A 22,596-nucleotide genomic window follows, 5' to 3' on the forward strand; every position below is an offset into this window, starting at 1 on the left:
ACAAAGACAGGCGACACTTGGGTTCCCTTCGAAAATACATGTATATAAATTTTTGTCTCTTTTTTCAACCTATTAGTTGTCTACACTTTGAAATAATCAAAACGCTCCTTAATTAATGCATCTCATATCTACTGTTGAGAAAGTTCCTTCTAACTTACTGACATGAACAAAGTGCAAACCTAAGTTTATCTGTTATGTGTGAAACATAATTATCGTGAAATGTGCTGGATTACGAAGCAGTGGTATTGTTTTTGGCTTGCGGGAAAAATCCATGTCTCTGGTATTGTTTCAAGAAATGCCCATCAAATATTAATCAAATACTGGCTGTAGTTCTCGTTATCGTGTAGGCGTGCTTGAAATTGAAATGAAATTAAGATGCTGCTCCCAAGGCTGTGGCTTAAATGAACCGCGCAATGATGTGCCAGATATTGAGTGCTAGAGTGTCATAATGACAGCATTAATTTCATTCTTCGTCGCTATTGTGTGTATGTGTGGGGATTGAACCTTACAACATTTGAACACTGTCCATTATTTGTGTAGTCAAGTTTGTCAATAGTCCTGCTCTGTATTAATACCTATGATGGTGTAAGCTGGGTTAGTTGCTCTGCAAAAAATGTCTTGCATTAGGAGAGGTTGAAAACTAGTCGCAACCGCCCGGCATCGGGTTGGTCCAATTTGGGGCGTTTGTGATTAATTTCATGGTTCATTTTAACTCAGAAAAATGGGTCGATATTGATCGGCATATTAATTAACAGAACTAGTAATAAATCTTAACCCTTACAATTGGGTTGACACAACCCGGGTTTCTCTCTCTCTCTCTCTCTCTCTCTCTCTCTCTCTCTCTCTCTCTCTCTCTCTCTCTCTCTCTCTCTCTCTCTCTCTCTCTCTCTCTCTCTCTCTCTCTCTCTTTATTTTTGGAGGGTTCACTCTCAATAGAGTTACATTTCATCCTGGCTTTCGTCTGTATGCGTGTCATAGCAACATGACATTTACATTCATGTCCTACTGAATGCCGGTCGCTTTGCAGCGTTATGATTAAAGATGAAATACGTGTATGTGTCTGTAACCCAGACAGATTCCTGGCATTGTTTTGTGGTAGGGATCAGCGCAAAAAAATGGACGCAAGTAATGTCCTCAATAGATGTATCAATATTGCATTTTAATTTTAAACTTATCTTGGTATTCGCTTTGACGGGCCTCAAATTGGCAAACATGGTGCCTAATCTAAATTCACATTGGAATTTGTATCAGTGCTGGATGGTACGTGACGTTCATTCCAGCACTGTAACTGTATCGAATCTAACCTTTGCCGTTGACTCACGAAACGCCCTTTGTTTGTCTCTTGAAAATGTCCCATCTCTGGTTACCATAGTACAACGTCATGTTTATTCATTCACATGGAGAGGAAACCGAAGATGTGCATATTTCTGGTTGTAGACTATATGAAATGATGAAATCGACAAGGAATGAATTAGGTTGGATGGTTGGGTGTAAGCGACTGAATGATGATTATTCATAGTACCCATGAACAGATCCAGAATCGAATTTTTGGGGGCGGGGCAAAGTTGTATTTTTTAGGGGGGGGCAAAATTTTGGAATTCATTTTTCGTGCAACCTTTAAATGGTCTTTGTTCAAGCGGTAAGGCTACATTGCGGGACTTTTTTGAAGGACGCAGAATGAAATAGACCAACATTCGCCATTCTCTTCGTGTTTAAAAAAATCCTTCTTGTGCTGGTGTCTTACCGCTATGAAACTAGGGCACATCTTTCCCGGGATATTTGTCCCAAAATAGGTAGGTTTATGAGCCCCAGAGAGGGACCGAGAGGGCAGAATTTTCCTACCAACGTAGGCTCATTGGCTTGTGCGGGCGGATTTTTCTTGCATGTTCACGAACATCTGGATTTTTTGTTAGTAAGTCGGCCACTCGAACGCCGAGAACGTACAGCCGGTTATCAATGAAATGGTTGTTGCATGCAACATGGCGGCATCCATGTACGTTCTTTCAGAGTAAACAGAGGAAAGCTGGGCTGAATTATTTTCTGTTTAAAAAGGAACATTCATTTCTTGCTATGGAAAATGATTATTGTTAATTTTGTAAAACTTCCCATTATCTCCAGCTTTGTGAGCCATCTCGCTATTTTTTGCGGCTCTTCAAAAATCAAAATCTCACGAGTTTTTCCGTGTGTTCCTGTAAACCCTGACGAGGAGGTGGTGTCTGATCCTTTTCCGGGAACATTGTTCTTAAGTCGTGTTCCCGCCATTCGAGCGCGAGAACAAGAAACCAGCGTCAAGAACAGGCCGCCCGAACTCGCCCCATTGGTAGGAACTACACTTCGCCGGTTCACAAACGACTATTAAATGCACACGTTACGGTCGCATTGCTACCAATACAGTGAGCGTTCCCGACCAACGTTTGTTGCTTTCTACCGATGAGGGGTTGCTTCTTCCATTTCCACAATTACCATATTACGCATGAACCGGTTCAGGAGTGTACAGGAGACTTTCAACGACTGTACGAATACATGCTATTAGCCTATTGGAGGTAAGGCGGACCGTAGGAGGGCGCTGTTTGTGTTTACCCACTTTAAATAGCGCCCTCCTATTGTGTTCGCCATGCTTTAAAAAGGCGAGGTGTCTGACGCCGCAGTAATGGTCTAATGCTGGTCTCGATTTGATTCGATCCTCGTAGACCACACCATTCTCCTAAACAATTATTTCCCGCAACAGTTCTGGGTATTTTATCTACCGATCGTTATCTTGGTTGCCAGCCTGTGATGTCACTCGGTGGGCGTAACCTTTGCCTTTTCAACTTGGCGTTGGAGTCATTGAGGCGCAACACTAACCATTAACTCCCACGCAATGACGTGACAGGCACTGGGTGGTTCGCGCACCGAAGTGGAGGGAAAAATAGAATTCTTCGTTGGTGGTTTTTTGTTTGCAAGGGGGGGGTTCCACGTTTGAAACTGTCGGGCTAATTTTTGACATATTCATGCTTGATCACGAAGTACCGGATCTACCTCATAATTAGCGGATGTGCTTGTGGTTGTGGTCAGCCCGTTATACACATGTTGTTTTGGTCTTTTTGAGAGCACAAGTGGCTCATATAAATCTCTATTTCTCATTGTGTCGTGGGATAGGATAACTATTAAGCCAGGCATTTTAGGCACAAACCTTTCGGGGAGAGAACTAGTAAAACATAAAGTTAAAAAAAAGATTTCTTCCAACTAGCATCAGTACCTCTTCATCAGGTCAAAGAGGTGTACATTTTACACAAGAAACATTTTTTTTTCAGTCAAAGTAGAAAGCAGCCGCTGAAATTTGATTGGTCGGTCTGGGATGAATCAGCCTCATATCCTAGCTCATTGATATTCACAATGACTGTGTTAACAGAAGGAATTCTCCAATTTTCATCTGCTAAGCTTTCAAATTCGATTTTTGTGAATCATTTCTCCAAAAAAAATGAATGTACAATGCAACACGAATTGGAGAACATTGTATGTGTAGAACAGTAGAAACACATTAGTTTGTAAGTACATGCACACGTTTTCATATAGGGCTGTGCATAATTTATCAATTAAACATCTGTTGTTTGTTATCCATATGAATGTCGAAAAGTTTAACGGCAGGGGAATTTCAAGGGCATCCTGCAAGAGCATCGAAATCACTTCCTGATCATATTAATACAATAAAAGATACATATTATTAGTGGATGTATATGCCAAAGTTATCAGAGTTCGAAGGAATTTTATTTGTCAATCCTTTTCCTGTGCTTTGTCTGAGCTGTTTTCCCAGACTGTAGATCACAAAAAAATACCACTGAGTGACCTCAAACGCATCACAGAAGAATTCGCACTCTGCTTGAACTTTGCTTCAGCGAAGTGTGTATTTTTAGCTTGATGTGTTTAGAGTTAGTCTTGGCGCAAGACGTAAATGATCACTAGCAGTTGTTGCATTTTTTGAATGACAGTTTTTTCTTTTCTAGCACCCGCCATGCTTGCACCAACGTCTTAGGAATCTTGCTTCAACCAGGGCGTAGCTGTTTTGTGGAAAGCACACCGTTAGTGAAAAATATTGATATCTCAAAAAAAAAAGACATTTCAGGATCGTTGATTGGTTCACTTTGAAAGAACAGGAAGAAAATGAAAAGGAAAAAGTTAAACACTCTCATCAGGTTCCCAAGACGTTTGGCGAGCAAGGGCGCTGGTCTAACTATTGAGTACGTCGAGGGCGCACTCTGTACGATCCTTTGTCAGCCACTGGCGTCTTGAGGCCAAGACCAACTTACTTTTTTTTTCAAATTAATTTATGTTTTTCCAAATTAACCTGCTTTTGAATACTACTTTTGAGCTACCGGAGGGAACTCATAATTTGCCAAGATACCATTGCAGACCTGACCCCATTAACAAACCACAACTATTCAGCCTCTATAGCCCCAGGAATGAAGCCATTTCCCCAAACCAGTGGGACTTTTCGAAGCATGGTGAGATAAGATGGACCACTGGGTCTGCGGTTGCGCAAAGCAGGGATCGACAGCGGTTCTCAGAAGGGCTCAAAACGTTAACGCTTCGTTCAACATTGTGGTCGATATCTAATGACAATGTAGAAAAATCTCAGCGTACTGATCGAAACTTCTTCTTGTTCATCCTGACCTTCTTGTATTCAGACGATACTAGGATCCTTATGTCGGGGGTCAACTCAACGAAAAGAGGGGAATAAAATTAGGAATCCTCACGCAAGAAACAGTCTTATGAGCAACCAGTTTAAGCCAGAGGCTCCTAAAATCAACTTAAGCATGTTCAGCCATCAACTGTGTTTCATTGTGTACTTGTTTTCTCAAGAGGTCAAAGTCGCTGAATTTTTGTTATCTGTAGGGCCTAATCGAGCGTTACTAACGATTAAATATAGACTTCTTGACCCCCGTGTGGTAACCAGACTTGTAATGGGCCCGTCGTGTGCCAAGTCAAATGTTGCACCCGGCGCGGATCGTCGTAATTATCACATGGAAGGCCTGTCACAGTCACCGAACAAATGGATTCAAACTGGTGGAAATTTCTGAAATTGGATGACTAAAATATCATCATTGATAATGGGGGGGGGGAGGCAGTCACTGGAACTCATACGCAAGACCCGAAATTGGAGGCTATTTGTACGCTCAAGTTTCCGTCATCTTTTACACTTGTTACTCACGGTGATTTCATTTCGTGGGAGCCGAGATTACTTTGGCTAAAGACGTTAGTTATAAAAACTGAGCATGTCTGATCTGAGTCATCTCCGATTCTGCGAAATTGCTAAACACACTACAGCTGCATCGTAACAGTTACTAAAGACATTTGTTTGCAGCGCACACGCGACATAAAGGCCTTTAGATCTGAGAACTCACTGTTTCCCGCGTGAGCTGCTAAACTAAACTTTACTCAGCTGTTTTCAAGTGTTTTGGACATGACCAGAGTAAACTAAAAAATTATAATTTCAAGAGTCGACCTAAATTTTTAACATTTTTTGAAGAGTCAATTTGAACATTGAAAATGTTCTCCGGGTTTTAAAAGACACTCGAGGGGAGGAGAGAATAAACTGGGTCGGTAATATTTTACGAAAAAATATCCATTGATTTCCGGCTGCAGTTTTCTTTGCGTGGCACACAGTTTGCCATTACATATAGTGTACGGGGCACTGTAGTGAGCGCTTTGCCCTACATCAAACACATTAAATATTATCAAAATATGCAAGATAATGAGTCAACCGTGGACTTTGTGACTTCAAGGTTCTGGTCACCATGACTACGTCGAATGCACAGATTTGGAAATGATCAACATTTTTGTGGCTGGCAAGTTTTAAAACTGCAAGAGGGCGCTATATCGAAATAATACCAAGCAGGCGTCAATCGTCATTAATATAATCTGGTGCATTCGCCAGTATCCACCACTCAATCTTGAGGGCACTATTTTTGTCTTCGAAACAAAACGGTGTCACTTGGCAGAGTCCCTTACTGGAGAGTGCTTGTTTGAACGGTTTAAATTTGAACGTGCTTGGCACTTTCGCGTGGAATGCAGATTGTCAATAAGCTGTATAGTAAGTTCTCTTTTTATCAGAAAGATTTTAACTGCTTGTGGTAGACAGCCAAGGGTAGACGATTCAAGGGTGTGAGGGCGCCAATATTGCTTTAGGACGCACGTCATTTGCACATTTCGAAAAGGGCTTCTCGGGGCGAACGATGTGCATACCGTCAATCGACCATGCTATTGACAAACATTCGATTTTAAGTAAGACTCTTTGTCGCGAACTCAATAAAGAGAAATATCTATCGTCAACATTCGGAAGCCAATGCCAAAGTTAACGTACTGTTACAAGGGTGAAAAACTCATTGTCAAAAAAATGAGTCCTTTATAAAACCACTCCAAAAGAATAAAACGCCCCCCCAAAAAAACATCCCTGAGAACCACTCCAAAAGGGTGAACTTTCCATTCCCTCGAGGAGACACATACATTGTAAATGACAATTCGAGAAGGAGTTTATAACGGCTCGTCTTTTGGAGTGATTGTCACGCTTTTACAGTAAATTTTTACTATTCTTGGGTGCTTTTAAACTTTTTTTGAGAGTGAGTTTTGTACTCTTTTGCCTAGAAAGTAGTTAACCTTCGTAATTGTCTAAACATCCCATCATTTCGAAAAGAAGATGTATATAACTTGCTTTGGTTGTTTCAAATCAAAAGATCCGAAACAGCAATCGATTTTTGATGTATGAAGAATCTCTATCTCCGTGAATCACACACAGTATGGTGGAAATCACATGGATCCTAGACAACTCAGATTTTAATCACGGCATACTTTTCGGCACTGGATCGTTGTGTGTTATTGTCAACCTGTCCTTAAGCTTGCTCAACACGCAAAGTATATGGGACAGCTCTGCAGTCTACACAATCTGTTGTATAAGATCCAACAAACGCCATTTATTGTTTGTTTGGCAACACCTTATTTTTGAAGACAACTAAATCGCTGCCTATAATTTAAGTTGTACTTAAAACAATTCGCTACCTACGTGACAAGTTATATTTGCAACATTTAATGTCGAGAGTTGTAAACTTTGAGTATGCTAAGTAATGAAGAGCGAATTTCTAAACACGATACTTTGAAAAATTAGCTACTGTAGGCCTATCCTTTACTATTTGTAAAAAAAAAAGAAAGAAAAGTTCTCAAGTAATGTACAATTCCGAGGATTGAGTAAAAATCACATAACGCGGGGATGACTGCATGGAGTCAGGGACCACCTTGGTTTCGGGTTTTTAGTTTCTCGTAGTCAAAGACAGCCCAAACATGCATAAATGGCTGTAGACGTTCTATAATTTCTATAACTCTTTCAACCACATCGACCATTTTACTTCGTGTGTATAGTTCATTGGCTTGGATCTGCCTGACAAGGTTTCATTTGACCTCATTTTACAGGTTTGTTTAGTATCAATCTTGCCCAAAATCAGCTCTTGAATGACATGTTCGAGCAACGACTATTTCGCTAACTGCAAAAGTTGGAGCACACTTAGTCGACAAACATTCGGGACCAGCTGTAGCCCAGGGGGCACGGCCGCATCGCTGGTGGCCAGTAGCCATTTGTGGAGGGAACAACTCACATGAAAAAAAACATATGAACGAAATGTGACAGACCATGCATCGACGCAGCGAGAGATACCACCCACTGCAAAATGTGACAATGGAATATCCCAGGATGGAATAGGCCATTCGGATGGAAATGTCCTAGGATGGAATAGGCCATTCGGATGGAAATGTTTCCCGCGTGCGCACTGGTATTAATACACTGACAACTTTGAATATAGTCAATACCCGAACTTGCCCTGTGATCTGGTATGTATGTATGTGAACTTCATTACTCATAATGATGGTATATATTTCTAACCTATACATGAGAACTAATTAATAGCGATTGAATATGCCAATTTACTGCCAAATTACTAAAAGTTGTTCAAAATAAAGGAAGTAAACTACGTCAAACGATCAAAATATTTATCTTAAACATCTATACAAGATTTCAGACGCAAAAACGGGAATAAAATCATGAAATGATATGTCTATACTGTGACCAACATTATTTGAATAATCTACAGAGGGCATCGTTGCTTTCGTTACTTATGTGGCCTGATGCCACATAAAAATGACACGCGAGGACCGTAGCATTTTTGGTCTGGTCAGTCTGTCTAAGACAGCGAGTTTTTACAGCAAGAAGGGGGGAAGGAAAAGACATGTAACACTGCAGATCTAAAATGAAGAACAAAGCAAACAACGGCGAAAAATCGGAACAAACCTACTCAAGGAAAAGGCACTGATGTTTTGTTTGTACACCGAGCTAGGTGTAAGACTTGTAGCTGTCTTTCTTCATTCCGCTTATCAGACAGCAAGCCATGATCATGGCGGTGACCTAGGGAGAGAACAAGGGGAAAGTAACGCTCAAAACCTCACTCTGGGATCAATTTCATATATAGCTGCAAAGTTCTGAAATCTCATAGGTACAGAAAATTATTAGCTTAGGAAAACAGGTTAACAGCTAAAAAAGTCACAGGGGGTTTGTTGTTATGATGTTGACTAGTGCTCTGTCATATTTTTAGCACTTAACCTGCTGGTTCCAGAACATGGACTGGTGCCCAAGTTCGTCCTCTTCTTAACAGCACTCAATGGCTAGGCTTTACCAGCGACCGCTATCTCGAGTATAGTACAATCCAAAACCCATTTTACACATCAAACCCTCTGGCTGTAAATGCGTTAGATTTTACAAAATCCATACAGTCGTCATTACTTTATTTCAATCTGTTTTTAATCCTTTAATTTCTACATTTTCTTGTCGATTCCCTGAGGCATCTTTGATCATTAATAGGGAAAATGGCACATTATATTAAAAAAAAATTACCAAGATTTATTATTAAGGAAGACTATGTGGTATACCATTCGAGTTAGTAATGCTCGTGCTTATGGGGCCATTGACTCCTTTTTACGGCCACTGACTTGTTTTCACAAAGTGTAAACTCGGACAAGTCAAAGCTTTCTCTGAATATCACTGCTTGTGAACGCGGGTTACCAGACATGCCATGCCCAGTGCATGCGCAGTTTAGTTAACGAGATCGGATCGTCTACAGCTCTCTTGAGGGTGAACCGTGGTACATAGGCCAGAAATAATGTCCGCCGAGCTCATTAATAAAAGTTATACACCCAAAATATTAGAGGGTTCTGAGAGCCATGGAAGTGAGGAATTGAAGAAATATGGCACCGAACCTCTGGGCCAGACTCGGGGCTTCCAATTCTGAGCAATTTGGATGCAATCGGGTCCGAAAGTGGCTCTATTTATCCGTTTGGCGGAGGGATGCATTTTCAAAATGGCTACTTTTCCTGGCCGTGAAATTCCCTTCATTTAGGGGTGGCCTGCTTTGGTGAGAATTTCTCCAAAATTCATCGGTCAACCCACTAAAAATTGAAAGGAAAACGAAAGAGGACATGTCCAACATCGTTTTTCTGTGTAGCCCGAACACCTGTGAGAGTTGTGAGTAGTATAGGGATTTATCGCTGCTGTCTATGGGGATTTATTTGCTGTGGTGCACCCTCAGGTGTGAACCACTCACACATATGCAGCAAGGTATGAGACGGAGAGAACCCCCCCCCCGCTTTGTGTTGGTCATTCTGGGGAATTCCTTTCAGACATCTTGGGGGGGATGTGTTAAGTAACAATAGTCTGGAATGTGTATAGGGATTGGACATGTTGGGGGGGTACCCCTCGGTCTCATGTCTTGCTGGGTATACACTCACAGGCTTGCAGCAGATGTCATGTTTCTAAACGTCCTTCTATGTTTTACCCACCTCAACAAGGATCAGAACCAGCGCGGCCACTCCAATGTACACGAAGTTGTCTTCAAAGACAGCTACCAACTTATCCATACAACCCTGCAGGGATTAAAGGTAAGTACATGATTCCTACCTCCATGATGTAATTGAATCGAGGATCAACTCATGAGAAAAGATGTTTGAAAGGAACCAAGCAGATGGATTATGCGCCAGTGTGCGGGAACAGTTAGCACACAATGTCTGCATTCTGTCCTACAACATACATAAACAATCCTTTTGGTTCCAAAGTCTGAAGTTGATGTAACTCTCTATTTACAGTCTGGCCGAGACCAGTCACAAGTGATAGCACGAAGAATGACAAAAGAATGCTTTTCTTGCTACCATTTGAATAGCTTTGAGACTGGAATCCAGACCGGAAGTCTTGTAAGTTTTATATTGGTATTGTGCGGTCTTTCGATGGTCTTAAGGGGTCTCGACCACAACACAATTACCAGCGATGGTTTCAAAATGTTTGTAAACACACCGAGACATGAACTCCTGCGCAATCCACGCTCCGTGCAAGCAGGGACATGACCTCAAAAACTGTAAAAAGGTACAGTAAAGGTAAAGTGTATAACAAGAAGCTTTGTCACTTGGATCTGCTCACATCAGTGAAAATTTTACTTCGATCGGCAATCGTCTTGTCAGGGTTGGCTCTATTGCAGCCTACTTCGCCCTCATTCTTACAGCAACTCTTGGGGACGGCTTGCCCCGCGTATTCAGGCAAAGTTGCGAATGTGCTGTTGTAGTAGTCAGTGTAGTTAAACACCCCGCAACATTTGTCCTGCGTGAATAGAGAAATCGGTGTGTCAAGATCATTGAAGCAAGTTTTGGGACGGAGAGAACCCCCCCCCCATTTTGTGTAGGTCATTGTTTACCGGAATCTCAGGAATTCTTTTCAGACATTGGGGGGGAGTAAGGTAACAATTGTCTAGAGCGTCTATAGGGTTTGGACACGTGGGGTGGGGGTTACCCCTCCGTCCCGTATCTTCCCGGGTATAAGAGTGAACAATGAGGCACGTGGTGGGAAGGATGTGGAGTGCAAAGACATCGTTCTAAACAACCCCACGGGCAAAGAAATGGTGCACTCTAAAAACTCCCGGGTCACATTGACCCAGAATTGGTTCCCATTCGGCGTGACCCTTTTCTGGGTCAAAATACGACCCTCTTTCGGGTCATATTTAACCCAGAATGGGTAATACTTGACCCTTTCTGGGTCATAATTTGACCTGGAAAAGGGTCATGCCGAATGGGACCCATTTCTGGGTCAATCTGACCCGGGGTTTTTTAGAGTGTGGTTCCCATCACAACGCAGGTGCCGTGGAAGGTTTTGTCAGTGACGTGGACCAAAATGGGGATATCAAGCTTCTAGACGTTTGCACACGTTGCCGTCTTTATGGTGAAAATCGTCAATAAATATGTACAGTTTCTCCAACTTTTCCAAATTCTATCGGTTTGTAAAATTTCTATCTAAGTTCTCCGGCCCTTTTCTCCTCAAGAGGTTTTGGGAATTATTGAATGAACGGGAAACTGCTGTTGTCAAAGTCAAGTGAAATTTGTGGTTTGGCGTAGGACTTACCTTTTGCTGTAGGTCATCCATGGCATTTGTGATTGCTTTGTGATCTGCCAACCCGTAGTATTTGGTGACTTGTTCATCCAGGTTCTTCTCAATGAATTCTCTAATCTACGGGTAGGAAACAAAAGACACGTTCTGAGAATGTTCCCCTCAACGGTTAAAATCATCTCTTTGCTTATTCGTTGTCACCGGTGTTCGCGTATCAGCCGTGTGTCATCTTTGGAAGTCGTGACATTAACAAGGCTGCGTCCGTAGGAACCGGCTGCGGCTAGAGATAGATGTGCGTCCACGGGAAATGCATGAGGTCGCTTTTGCTTGTGGCTTCCACATGCATACGTTCATTACTAGCCATAGCCAATGATTCAGACAGGCTTTGGATGACATAACGAAAGCAGTGCCCAAAATTGTCCATTCGTCACTTACATCATTCCTGTAGACGAAAGCGACAATGCCTCCGATAAACTCCGCCAAAACCAGAACGAGCAGGAAGACAAAATACTGTACAAGTAAAGAAAAAAATATAATAAGTCAAAAAACAAAACAGCGGATTAAGATTTGAGAAGATAAATTAAAACTGCTGCTCTATCGAATCATCTCAGTCAAATAGCGTTTGGTAGTATGAGCCCAAAGCTGCACCGAGAGAGGGCGCAATTTTCTAGTAACGGAGGCTCCTCTGGTAGGAACTGTACTGCGCTGCTTAACAAACTAATATGAAATTCACGGATAACGGCGGCGTTGCTACCAACAACATAAACACTCTTCTTCTGCTCAAAGCGGACACGCCTGTTGGTGTGTTCATTTTTGCTCGTTTTATAATGGAAGCAAATAATTTTTCAGATGTACATTCAAGTTGCATTTGTAATTATTAAAAAATTCTGCAAAAGGTTAAAGTGTATTATACCTTTCCTTTGTTTAAAAAAAATTGACCGCCATTTTCTATAGGCCGTGACGGCGAAGGTTAGCAGAAAGCTTACCCACGGTTGGGGAGAACATTTGCCTCGAAATGCACGTTTTTATGGCATTGGTAAAGTGGGGGGCATTTTTATTTAGTATATATCACTTGAATGAGATAGTTAGGTATTCCAGCAGCGCATGCTCAAAATGAAGCGCGTCTTAGGTCATTCGGGAACAGCAATACGTGTGCGAATGAAGTCTGGCCTGTCAGGGCAGCCATACGCCCACTCTTCACACGCGCGCATGCTTTGTTCGCGAATGACCTTGGGTACTCACCAGCTTGAGGAAGAGCCCGTTCTCGACGACGGCGCCGCAGCAGCCCAGAAAGCCCACCAGGAAAATGAAGCAGCCCACACCGATCACCACGCCGCAGACGCCGTTCAGCGTGCTGCTGCCCTCGCCGAAGAGGTCCGAGTATTTGCTGCTGTTGTTCAATACGTACCCGCCGATGGCGATCAGAATGATGCTCGCCACCTGTGTCCGGGTAAAGACGGGATGTTGAGGTTGTTATCAAGTCATAGGGAATGAAACAGGGAAAGGAGGGATGTCATTTGTCGCATCTCTTTTAAAATGTCATTGCAGTATGATTTTGAATGCAATCAGTTTTGTGTCCCATTTAACCTTAAATTATTTTCTGCGTTTATTTAATAATTTTGAAAAAGATATTTTGATGCCTTTGTGGTTTTTCTGCAACTTTTCATTTTCATATTAACGAGCAAAAATGTGATGTCATTCTGGGCAGAAACCCAAAGTGACAGCATCTAGATTCCAAAAATTAGCCCGAATTTTGGATATCTTGCTGTCGCAATTATATGTTTTTGTTGATCCACAATGCGCGAAATTTGTCGACCCAATGCACGTTTGGAAAGGGTCTACAAATTTCGCGCGTTATGATTGGCCAACGTGTTGCAAACTCTTGGTGGCGCACTATTGTGAATCGCTCGTATTCCATACAGAAACTCTGACTACTGAGTTGAAGTAAGGCCTGACACACCTTGATCACCCTAGGCTTCCACTGTGTCAAGACGTCTGTAGCACACTGAATGGGTCATTTTTTTTTTTGCAAGTCCCCCAAACCCGGTGTACTTTGCATGTCAGGTCTGTAAATCACTCACGAAGTTATCCAGCCAGCATGCAATATTCATCTTTTCAACTGTTGTGATCAAATTACTCTTTCATCCCAACTATAATGGCTGCCGTGACCTTTGACAATGATTCGCTCATCCACTTGAGATCAAAGCTCGGTTGTATCAGAGACTTTATTTGTACAGTCTTGCCTGTCACCCGCACTGTAGGTCGTGATGTGATCTGGGCGACCTCTGCGCTGGTTTAAACATGCCGCAGACGAAACCTCTTAAACGGAAAGCAGAAGTTGTGGCCCCTAATTGCACAGGTCCTCTTTACGATTTTTTAAAACATGCATATCATATATCTATATATCACATACCCTATAAATTTAATATCCTATATCTATTTAAATTCAGGTAGGCCTATATATATCATTTTATGTAGACCTTCATGTGCGGGCGTAGTCTCCCCTAAGCGTGTGTCAATGCATTCTTTTGGGTAATTCATTTTTGGACCAACATACCACATTCGAAGAGCGTAGTGCAGCATTGTCTCTTGTCCCATGTTTTTCCAGAGCCTAAACGGAACCATCTTATTTCGACACATTGGGGAGGTGCACTGAGGTGATAAGGCTGACACTAACAAGACAACTTCAGGTTGTGCTATACAAACTGTAAATCTAGTTACGTTCTGTGATAGCTCGAGCAAAAATGTTTGCTTATTGACTGACTCATTTTCCTTAAAAAGATTCGACAAAGTGTATAAAAATCACAAACAATGAACTTGAGAAACATTCTGGCATTTTATGTGCTCCTGCACTTGTAAGCAAAATTTTAATTGAGGTGATGTTGATGAAATGGATTAGGATGTTCACTTGAGCGTATAAAATAAATTTCACTTAAGAATTTCGCTTCAGAAGGTTGTAAATCAACTTCAAAAATTTGACTCGAAGGTGAATTAGAAGGGTCTATTGATGATATCTCTGATTTCATGAGCCTTGTAGGACCTATTCCAGTAAACCTAGAGTACATGCGATCACTGTTCACCTGAATGAAAATTGAACACTTGGTTAGTAACAGTTCTTTATTGTGTAGATCTGTCTCGCCGTATGTGTCGATCTATTTGCCAGTCCAGATGCTAGAATTGATATTTTTAATAAACGTCGAAGTTAAAAAGTAACTCTTAAACTGATGTAATGTTTAACAAACTGAAACAACATCTACTAAGCTCTCTTTATTTTGGAACTTTAGAGCAGAAAATAAAAGCAACGATACAAATTAATACCTTAAAGTAAAATCTTTATTTCATAAAACCATAAAGATTTTACACGTAGCCCACGTAGCAATTTCTCAGACCATTCAGGGTATAGCTAAATAAACACCCACGCTAAAAAAAAATGAACTAGAAACAATATGAAAAATGAAACTTTGCGATAAAACATACTTTAGGGTCCAAGCCACATCTATGGGAAATCTAGGATGGTTTAAAATAGCCTCAAAGCATAAAAGTAGTCTGGCACCATGCCATTCAATAGAGCACAATAATGAGATATATTCAGGGAATACAACTGAAAATGGCTTCTTCTTGAGTTAGGTCCAATCTAGTGTACTCACCCAGACCAGGGCGTTGAACACGAAAAGGATAAATTTAGACGTCTTGGCACCGCACCCTTGCGCCATCTTGCTTTTGTATCCACACTATAATCCCACACCAGGGTCCTGTATTTACAAGAATGTAAGAATGTGCTCCCGTTAAATTAACAATTAAACACATTAACTGACAAAGAGTCTGACATTTCAATCATGTTCGAAAGTTTTAGTCAGAACGTCGTCAATTATTACCAGTGACACTTATTTTTAGCCCATCGAGAGAGAGAAAAAATCAGAAAAAAAGAGAAAAAAAGACAAGACGAACATCGTTGTATACACGGAACTGTCGTCCTAGACCAAAGTGCTCTGTAAAAATAAATGAATCAAATCATATCCAAAAATGTCATAACTCATTTTTCTGCTGAAACAAAAAACCAAAATCACTTGAAAGGAAATGGTCGTGCGGCGAGACAGGTTAATCTAAAAAAGATAATTTAAACTTTTAATGCCTTATTAGTATTTCCTTTAAAGATCAAATTGAAACCGTTTTTTAAAAGAAATTCTGTGCAATGAAGCCAGTCATACATACGCACACAACGTTTTATGGATCTGAAATACAAGTTATATATTAATTATGCTAGTAAACTATAAATATCATTTCGGTAAATGGGTTTTGCACAAAGGGTCAAAGCATTTTGGTATAAAGTTGTAAAGTATAATTTGGGTTTTATTATTTAGTTCAGTACATAAACTTAACTTGTTCTTTGGCTTTTTGCCTGCAAAACGATTTATTCCTTTAAATGAGGATATACAGACATTTGGATGATCCCATCTTGATTAATAGGAAAGCATTGTAAACGAAATTCCAACTAGAAAAAACAGCATACTGGAAACTGACCAATATACATCTGGTCTTACCGTAATTAGATGGGCGCGGAAACAATGCAACCGCGGTATTCGAAAGAAATTTCCTGAATACAAGGACTTACCAAGGGAAATGATTCACTTGAAATCAAATTTACACAGACACCAACGTGTGTGTACCAGCATAATGCAGATGGACATGTTGCCATCGTTCATATATTTTACCAGGAAGCAAACTTGTGTCGTGTACGCAAGCAGATGGTAGTTTATCGTTCGGCATTAAAGGCGCACCCTGTGTTGTCTTTATTCTGCTAAATTTGCTATTCCCTTTGTACATCGAGCCATCATGTACACAGAGACGCAGACTATGAAACACTTGAACGGAAGCACTCTTACGGAGAAAAAAGGGGGGAAACGACTTCAAACCTCGATATAGGTCCTTTTGAAAACAGTTGCCTCTCTGCTCTGCAAACACTGGCCAGGGCAAAACTTATCAGACACGATCTATTTTTCCACAAAGGCATTTTTTAATACGAGGCTAAGACCATGGCTAGATTTGTTAGAAAAATACTAAACAGTTGATAATTACAAATCTCAGGCATCATTTGACAGTAACATTTCACTGTAACACTCGAATCTACAATAAAACTTCGAATGGTCAAAATATTTACATGTTTGTCAGAAGAACCTGCCTTTTACAAAATAATGAGCATGAATGTAGCCTACAATCCGATTGTGTAGGGCCTACTTTGAACAAGAATAAATATTTTCTTCTGAAAAATTTCTATCGAATCCCCAGGTTCTGCACACCAAGGCAAAGGAATGGAAGTTAGAACTGGGCTTGAACTATTTGTAAAAGTCGGACTTCAGTCGCATACTCTCAAGAAGAGAAAGCTTCTTTAAGCATTGAACAAAGCAGTGTTCTTCACAACTAAGAACCGCGAATGTTTCGGTCCCTGTTTCGATCGCGTTATTTTGATGTTGGTCGATCTACAGTAATATCCGTTCGGAAATCTTTAAATCAGTGTACCAAGCAGTGCAGTTAATGTCTCGATTCATGCATCAACAGCTGGAAGCATTTCTCGGCATGGTACAGTAATCCATCATCAAACGCTGATAATACAACGCGATCGATTACATTGAATCACCACGCTGACATGCTATTTTTGTTGAGCTTTGTTCAAAATTTACGGTGGAGAAAACTAACCCTAACCTCCAAGGGTGTATGTCAAATCGTATTGAGATTGGAGGATCTGGGACTGTTAGGGATAAGGTGGCTTTATTCAGAACAGGATCTGTCCAGAAACCTGAATCAGGAGAATTAACAATTAATAAACGGTGGTCCCCTTTGTTACCAAGTCCATGCAGCCTGATATTGCCTGGTTATCAAATCAAAGTATTAAATTGAATTGCACGAATCAATCGTGAAAACTACATTTGGAAATAATTGATTCGCAAATAACATACCCCAAACGGCACTCTCAAGAATACTTTGAAATAATGCTTGTGATCTGTATTATTTATTTCCCAAAATACAAAATAAGAGATAGTTAAATATTCTAGTCACGCGAATTTGGAAAGGAAAACGGAGGAGTTAGAATGTATAGTAATCGCACTTACCACAAGGAGACGGCTCTGCGCACCGACCTGTTACTGCGCTCTGTGATGCTAAGTGTCCTGGTAATTGCTCAACCGAAAATGTTGCTGGCTGGGGAATTGACGCTCAGATAGGTCTCACGGTTGCATGCGGCGTACGAGAGATAATTATAATATCCACTGCTATAACTGAGCGCGTGGGATATAATGCAAACAGATGAAACACAATCACGAGACGGACTTCGGACGTTCGTTGTTTTCCCCAGCCGTGACATATGGTTCGATTTAATAGCGGGGGGGGTTCGAGATGGAGGTGTGGCGGGAATAGTATTCATCAACAGCAAACTGATAAACCCTCAAAGGTGGCAGGGTCGATTCGGAGGTTAATCTAGGGAAAATTGCCTCTTTCCACCTCCTTTTTTCCCTTCTTTTCTATTTTTTCTTTTTTCCTTTTTTCTTGACCCCCACGACACCCATAGACTAGCGCATCAGTCCCTCGGTGTACGATCTCGAACTTCCCAACGGAAACGGGATAACATCAATAGGCATTTTACACAGGCTTTTCTTGGGTGATGAAAAAGGCAGCCTGTGAATAAAATTTCCGGTTTTTTTTTCAGGATAGTGTAAGGTTGTCGAGCCATTTGCCCTAAGCGCATCAAGACGTGGGACTATTGGCAAGTTTACGGTTTATTGGGTAAAGGTTAAACACCGAAATGAAAGAGGAAGGAACAAACATAACATCAAAACTAAAGCGCACGTGAGAGTTGTATCTGAAATGGTCCATTGTACCGAAAGGCTCCGCGTGCTGTTCCTTGTAATGACGTCAGGGTATAATTCCTGGTAACAGTGATGTTAAACACAAGGCTAAATAAAATTAAGCGAGTACCAATTAATGAGGGCAACGTGAACCAACCGGGGGCACTGTGTCACCGTGACCAAACCGATTGGCTTCTGTGGGAGCTACGACGCATGTGTCTACAACTGGCTTCTATTGGGTGAACGTGCTGCTTTGCCCAGCCGTAGCCAGAACTCCTGGACGCGGCCTTCTGTACTTTTATCGGCCTGACACCACCGGCTGACGGAGTGGACTTGCCCCCGAAGAACTTGCTGGATCATTTCCCGTCTGTCCGTTGCCGCTCTAAAGCCGAAGAGCGATGGAAGCAGGAGCAGCCGGCCCAGCCCTCCAGAGGGCTACATTTGTTCACGGAGCTGACAAGAATTTAGGGTGTTGCGCCTTACGATCTACAAACTTGAAGTCATTACTCGTGGAGAGTGCCTGATCCACTTCTTCCAAAATATAAAGGAATCCCAGAGAATGTGTAGCCAATATAAACATAGAATGATGTAGGTATGATCTAAAGATAGGCCCCTTTACCTTAAACTACGAATCAAACGATTGCATTTTGTACTACCTTGGCAAGAGTTGCATTTTGATTTCTACAACAAGTGTTACATCGGTAAAAAAATATTACAGTAACGTGTTGGACATCAACTTGTTTCAAAATATTGTGGATTGCGCTGAATGTATTTCCTCTGGAAAGTCCTAAATATAATTTATGCCGTGGTTCGAGCTCTAACAGTCTGTAATTTTTTCCAGGCACGTGTGATTTTCCCGTTCGGTGTCGTATCTCACACTTGTCTAAGTGTTGAACAAACATGTTGTGTTACCGTCAGCCCCCGATCTATAATGGTCCAGAGCATACGGTGACATTAGTATTGACCATAAAAGTACACGAGGCTCCACTCCAATACCAGAACCCAGTAGACCTGTGTAAATAATTAACTCAACTCGCCGACGAAGATCTCTGGAGAGCGTCATGTAAACAGAAAAATAACTCAATAGATTTGTCGGAACCAGTGAAGAGCGATTTTGTAAGCTATTTTAGCGGTAGCTTGGTTTTGGTAAGGATACAAATTTCTGCTGGTTTCTTGCAGGACAGTTTTCATGTTGGCCCCTTTCTTTCTGAAGAGCCAGGATTAATGTTTCATTCGTGTGAAGGATTTCTGCTGAATATGGGAACTTCAGCTGTTGGTAGATTTCAACTGGAATTTCTGGAAACCCAGTCAACGGAATCGTACGTAGGTCATGCCCCAAGACACGTACAGGAATTTCACAGCCCTTCCGTGTAATTGACTTGCAATTATTAAAGGCAGACTTGTTTCGTTGCCACGGCCCGTACGCGTATTTCTTTATAATAAAATTGTCCTTTGAAAAAAATCCCCCAAAGCCCTGATTTGACCTTCAAAATAATTGATTCAAGTTGGGTTTCCCCAGCAAGTTGTGTAAAAAAAACACAGTTAGGGAAGGTTGTACGTCGATGGGCTCTAGCAGGTGCGCGAAACATTCACTCTATGTTGCCTGCTGCCCAATTACATGCATATGTATTCGGAGCGCAACGATCATGCCCTGTCCAATGGGAGCTAGAAAAAACTACGTCATACTCAAAAATAGGCCAACCCGGGATAACCGAATGAAAAGCAAGTGCTGACGAGTGTATGCGATGAATGCAAAATTAACAGGGAACATAATGCAGAACAAATACATAGGGCAGACAAATCTGTCTGACAGAAAGTAATTAATTTCTACTGAGTCTTAAGTTATTCACTCTCCATGTGTATCTTATTCAGCCCTTCTTATTAAATGAAATGTGGAGGTCGGTATTCCTGACAAGGCTTTTTATTGCGGGGTTTAGTCTGACTGAGTGGATTTTGCAATTCCTTTCAGAGAAATATTATTACTTATTGACCATTCCTACGCCTTTTAACATCTGATCTTTTCAACCAGCTCTTCTTCGTGGCTATCTGCTGATAGTCTGTAATCTCACTACTTTTCACATAACTGTCTTCGAAGCACATCTTTAAAAACGAATGACATTATGGACCCAAGGCAGACCAAGAGAGGGCGCAGTTTTCCTATCAACGGAGGCTCCCTTGGTAGTAACTGCGCATCCCTGGTTCACAAGCGACTATGAAACGCAAGCTTTGCAATCGCATCGCTACCAACAACATGAACACTTCCGACCAGCAAGGTTCTTTTCCACCGACGAGGGGGTGCTTCTCTTCGCGGGGCCGATAATGGAGTTGAAAATACCTTTTCGCATGACACAACAGCTGAATGGATCAATGTACCAATAACCGTGTCTATTGAAATACGCTCATGAAATTGTGGCAAATATTTGGCCATTCGATTCGGAATATACGAATCAAACAGTTTTTTGCGGACTCTAGTTTAACTGCGCCCTCTGCGGTAGGCTAAATTTCAGGTTTGCTGCAGTCTGTCTTCGCGTAGCGCCCGAACAGGTTGCTGGGAACTGATGGCCTTGTATAGATTTTAGTGAAGGAAATACGCCACACGAGGTCACAGCTAGCGACGCGTAGAGAATTGTGGGTAGATTTCTGCCAGGCGCGCAAGCTCGCTCAATGCGTGACAAAAGCGGCGGTAATCAATTCGATAATTTTTCTCTTTTCCTTTCTCATTGCTGAAAATATTCTCACCACACTTTATTCGTTCATGCAAAATTGACCAAGATATCCAATAATTTGAATGATCCTGTTCCGGGAACAGTGTTCTTGAGTCGCGTTCCCACCATTCGAGCGCGAGAACAAGAAACCCGTGTCAAGAACAGGCCGCCCGAACTCGACCCGAGTGTCTCAAACTTTTTTTTGTTTTTTATTAGTTGTGTGTGAAAGAGGGTACCTTTGACACCATAGCTATACAGAGCTGTTTATGGAGAGAGTTGCGACATGAGTGTGTCAATTTTGGGAACCAATATGGTAGATTATGCGTCGGTGCACATGGACAATTAGCACACAACAGGGCAAATTAGATCAAGGCTGATTCGTGACGTACCTAGCACATGAGCACCAGTCTGAAGTTGAAGTGCAAACGACTCTACTGTCAACCGGTGCAGGCCATTAGGCCGAGGGGGAGAAAAGGTGGCCGCAGGAAGGGCAAGATAGCAAAAGTTACAGTGACTGGTCGTTTACTAGTGATGACATACTGTTTTTCCGGCATTTTTCTTTTTTGCACCGTGCTATTAAAAACGGTTTTATGGTAACAAACGATGCCTCGATAGGGCAAATAGGTCACTGTACTAGTCCAACCAGCGGCGTAGCCAGGATTCTGAGCACTGGGGGGCGAGCAGGGGGCTAGAAACTGGAAGTGGGCGGAAGTTTGGGGAGGGGGCTGACTTGATTTCAGACATACATATACATAATCGTGATCACGTAAGGATATGCAAGAGGGGAGGTTGCGACGGGGGGGGGCTACAATTTTTCGTGGGGGTGGGGCGTCGTGATTCCAACTATGGTCGACTAGTGTGCATTTGATCAGAGTTAGTCGAAGTATGGTTAAGTATGGTCCTTTATCGAAATTTGCCCATAGCTGCATGCTCTACCGTATGCATAATGAATAGCCATTTTGGTTTCAAAGTCTACACTTGTCGCTACCCTCTCTTGTTACAGCTCTGCATAGCTATCAACATTCGCTAAAAGGCCTTTCATTGGCTCTCGTGGGTGACGTGAAGAGCGTCGTCTTCAGACCGACCCTGCCATATAACTCTGCGTTTTTAGCTTTTTTGTTAATATTATAAACAACAGCAGACATTATACCACATCGCCAAGCAGGCGAAAAACAATCCTTGTCACGACCTGCTTACCCTTTGACCTCGACGTTAAATTTAACGAGTTGTGCCGGAGGTTATTTGCTTTTTGAGTCTTTTTGACCTGCACACCGATTGATAGAGGGTTACACTTTTCTATTCGGAGTTAACAGCCTTTTATCTTTCACTAATTATCCAGTTGCAGTCTCGAAGTATTTTGAAGAACACATTCTTTTAAGAAGTACTTGAAAAGAAACTTGGAGAAAGTGGCAAAATCAGCCAAAGCGCTTGCAAACTGAACTGCCCTCTCCTACGTTTTGATTAGCATCGTAGGTCGATGCCTGATTTTGCTTAACCAACCCGTCAAGTTTGAAAAGTAAACGACCCTTTTTCCAACCTTGTGTTGTGGTAATTCGAGTGTATACTGCGATATAGAAGAAACCCATCATTAGATTGCGTTGTTGAATTGAAC

At 41.7% G+C, this 22,596-nt stretch overlaps 1 protein-coding gene and 1 long non-coding RNA gene across 3 annotated transcripts; one reads left to right on the plus strand and one right to left on the minus strand.

Moving 5' to 3' along the window:
- Positions 1-7,923: 7,923 nt before the first annotated feature.
- Positions 7,924-17,695, minus strand: LOC110975097 (CD151 antigen-like). The gene is made up of 8 exons (XM_022227247.2): positions 17,548-17,695; positions 15,088-15,192; positions 12,683-12,880; positions 11,876-11,950; positions 11,456-11,560; positions 10,484-10,660; positions 9,853-9,936; positions 7,924-8,425 (listed from the first exon to the last, which is right to left on the minus strand). The coding sequence occupies exons 2-8, from the start codon at positions 15,151-15,153 to the stop codon at positions 8,354-8,356; spliced, it is 777 nt and encodes a 258-aa protein (XP_022082939.1). The 5' UTR covers positions 15,154-15,192; positions 17,548-17,695; the 3' UTR covers positions 7,924-8,353.
- A 136-nt stretch (positions 17,696-17,831) lies between these two features.
- On the plus strand, positions 17,832-19,693 carry LOC147795918 (uncharacterized). 2 transcript variants are annotated; one of them, XR_015423510.1, is made up of 2 exons: positions 17,832-18,871; positions 19,459-19,693. It is a non-coding gene; the product is annotated as an uncharacterized LOC147795918 (long non-coding RNA). The 2 variants fall into 2 exon arrangements; XR_015423511.1 differs by having other exon boundaries at positions 17,832-18,867.
- The last annotated feature ends 2,903 nt before the right edge of the window (positions 19,694-22,596 follow it).

The sequence above is a fragment of the Acanthaster planci genome, linkage group LG20 (assembly GCF_054643075.1).
Source record: "Acanthaster planci isolate LZ-2023a linkage group LG20, COTS_SCS, whole genome shotgun sequence".
NCBI lineage: Eukaryota > Metazoa > Echinodermata > Asteroidea > Valvatida > Acanthasteridae > Acanthaster > Acanthaster planci.

Excerpts from the sequence above, each read along its gene's own strand:
- LOC110975097 (XM_022227247.2), bottom strand. The coding sequence starts at position 15,153 with ATGGCGCAAGGGTGCGGTGCCAAGACGTCTAAATTTATCCTTTTCGTG. Across the intron at positions 12,881-15,087 it reads TGTTCAACGCCCTGGTCTGG|GTGGCGAGCATCATTCTGAT; the intron begins GTGAGTACACTA and ends ACCCGGACACAG. Across the intron at positions 11,561-11,875 it reads CTTTCGTCTACAGGAATGAT|ATTAGAGAATTCATTGAGAA; the intron begins GTAAGTGACGAA and ends TCCTACCCGTAG.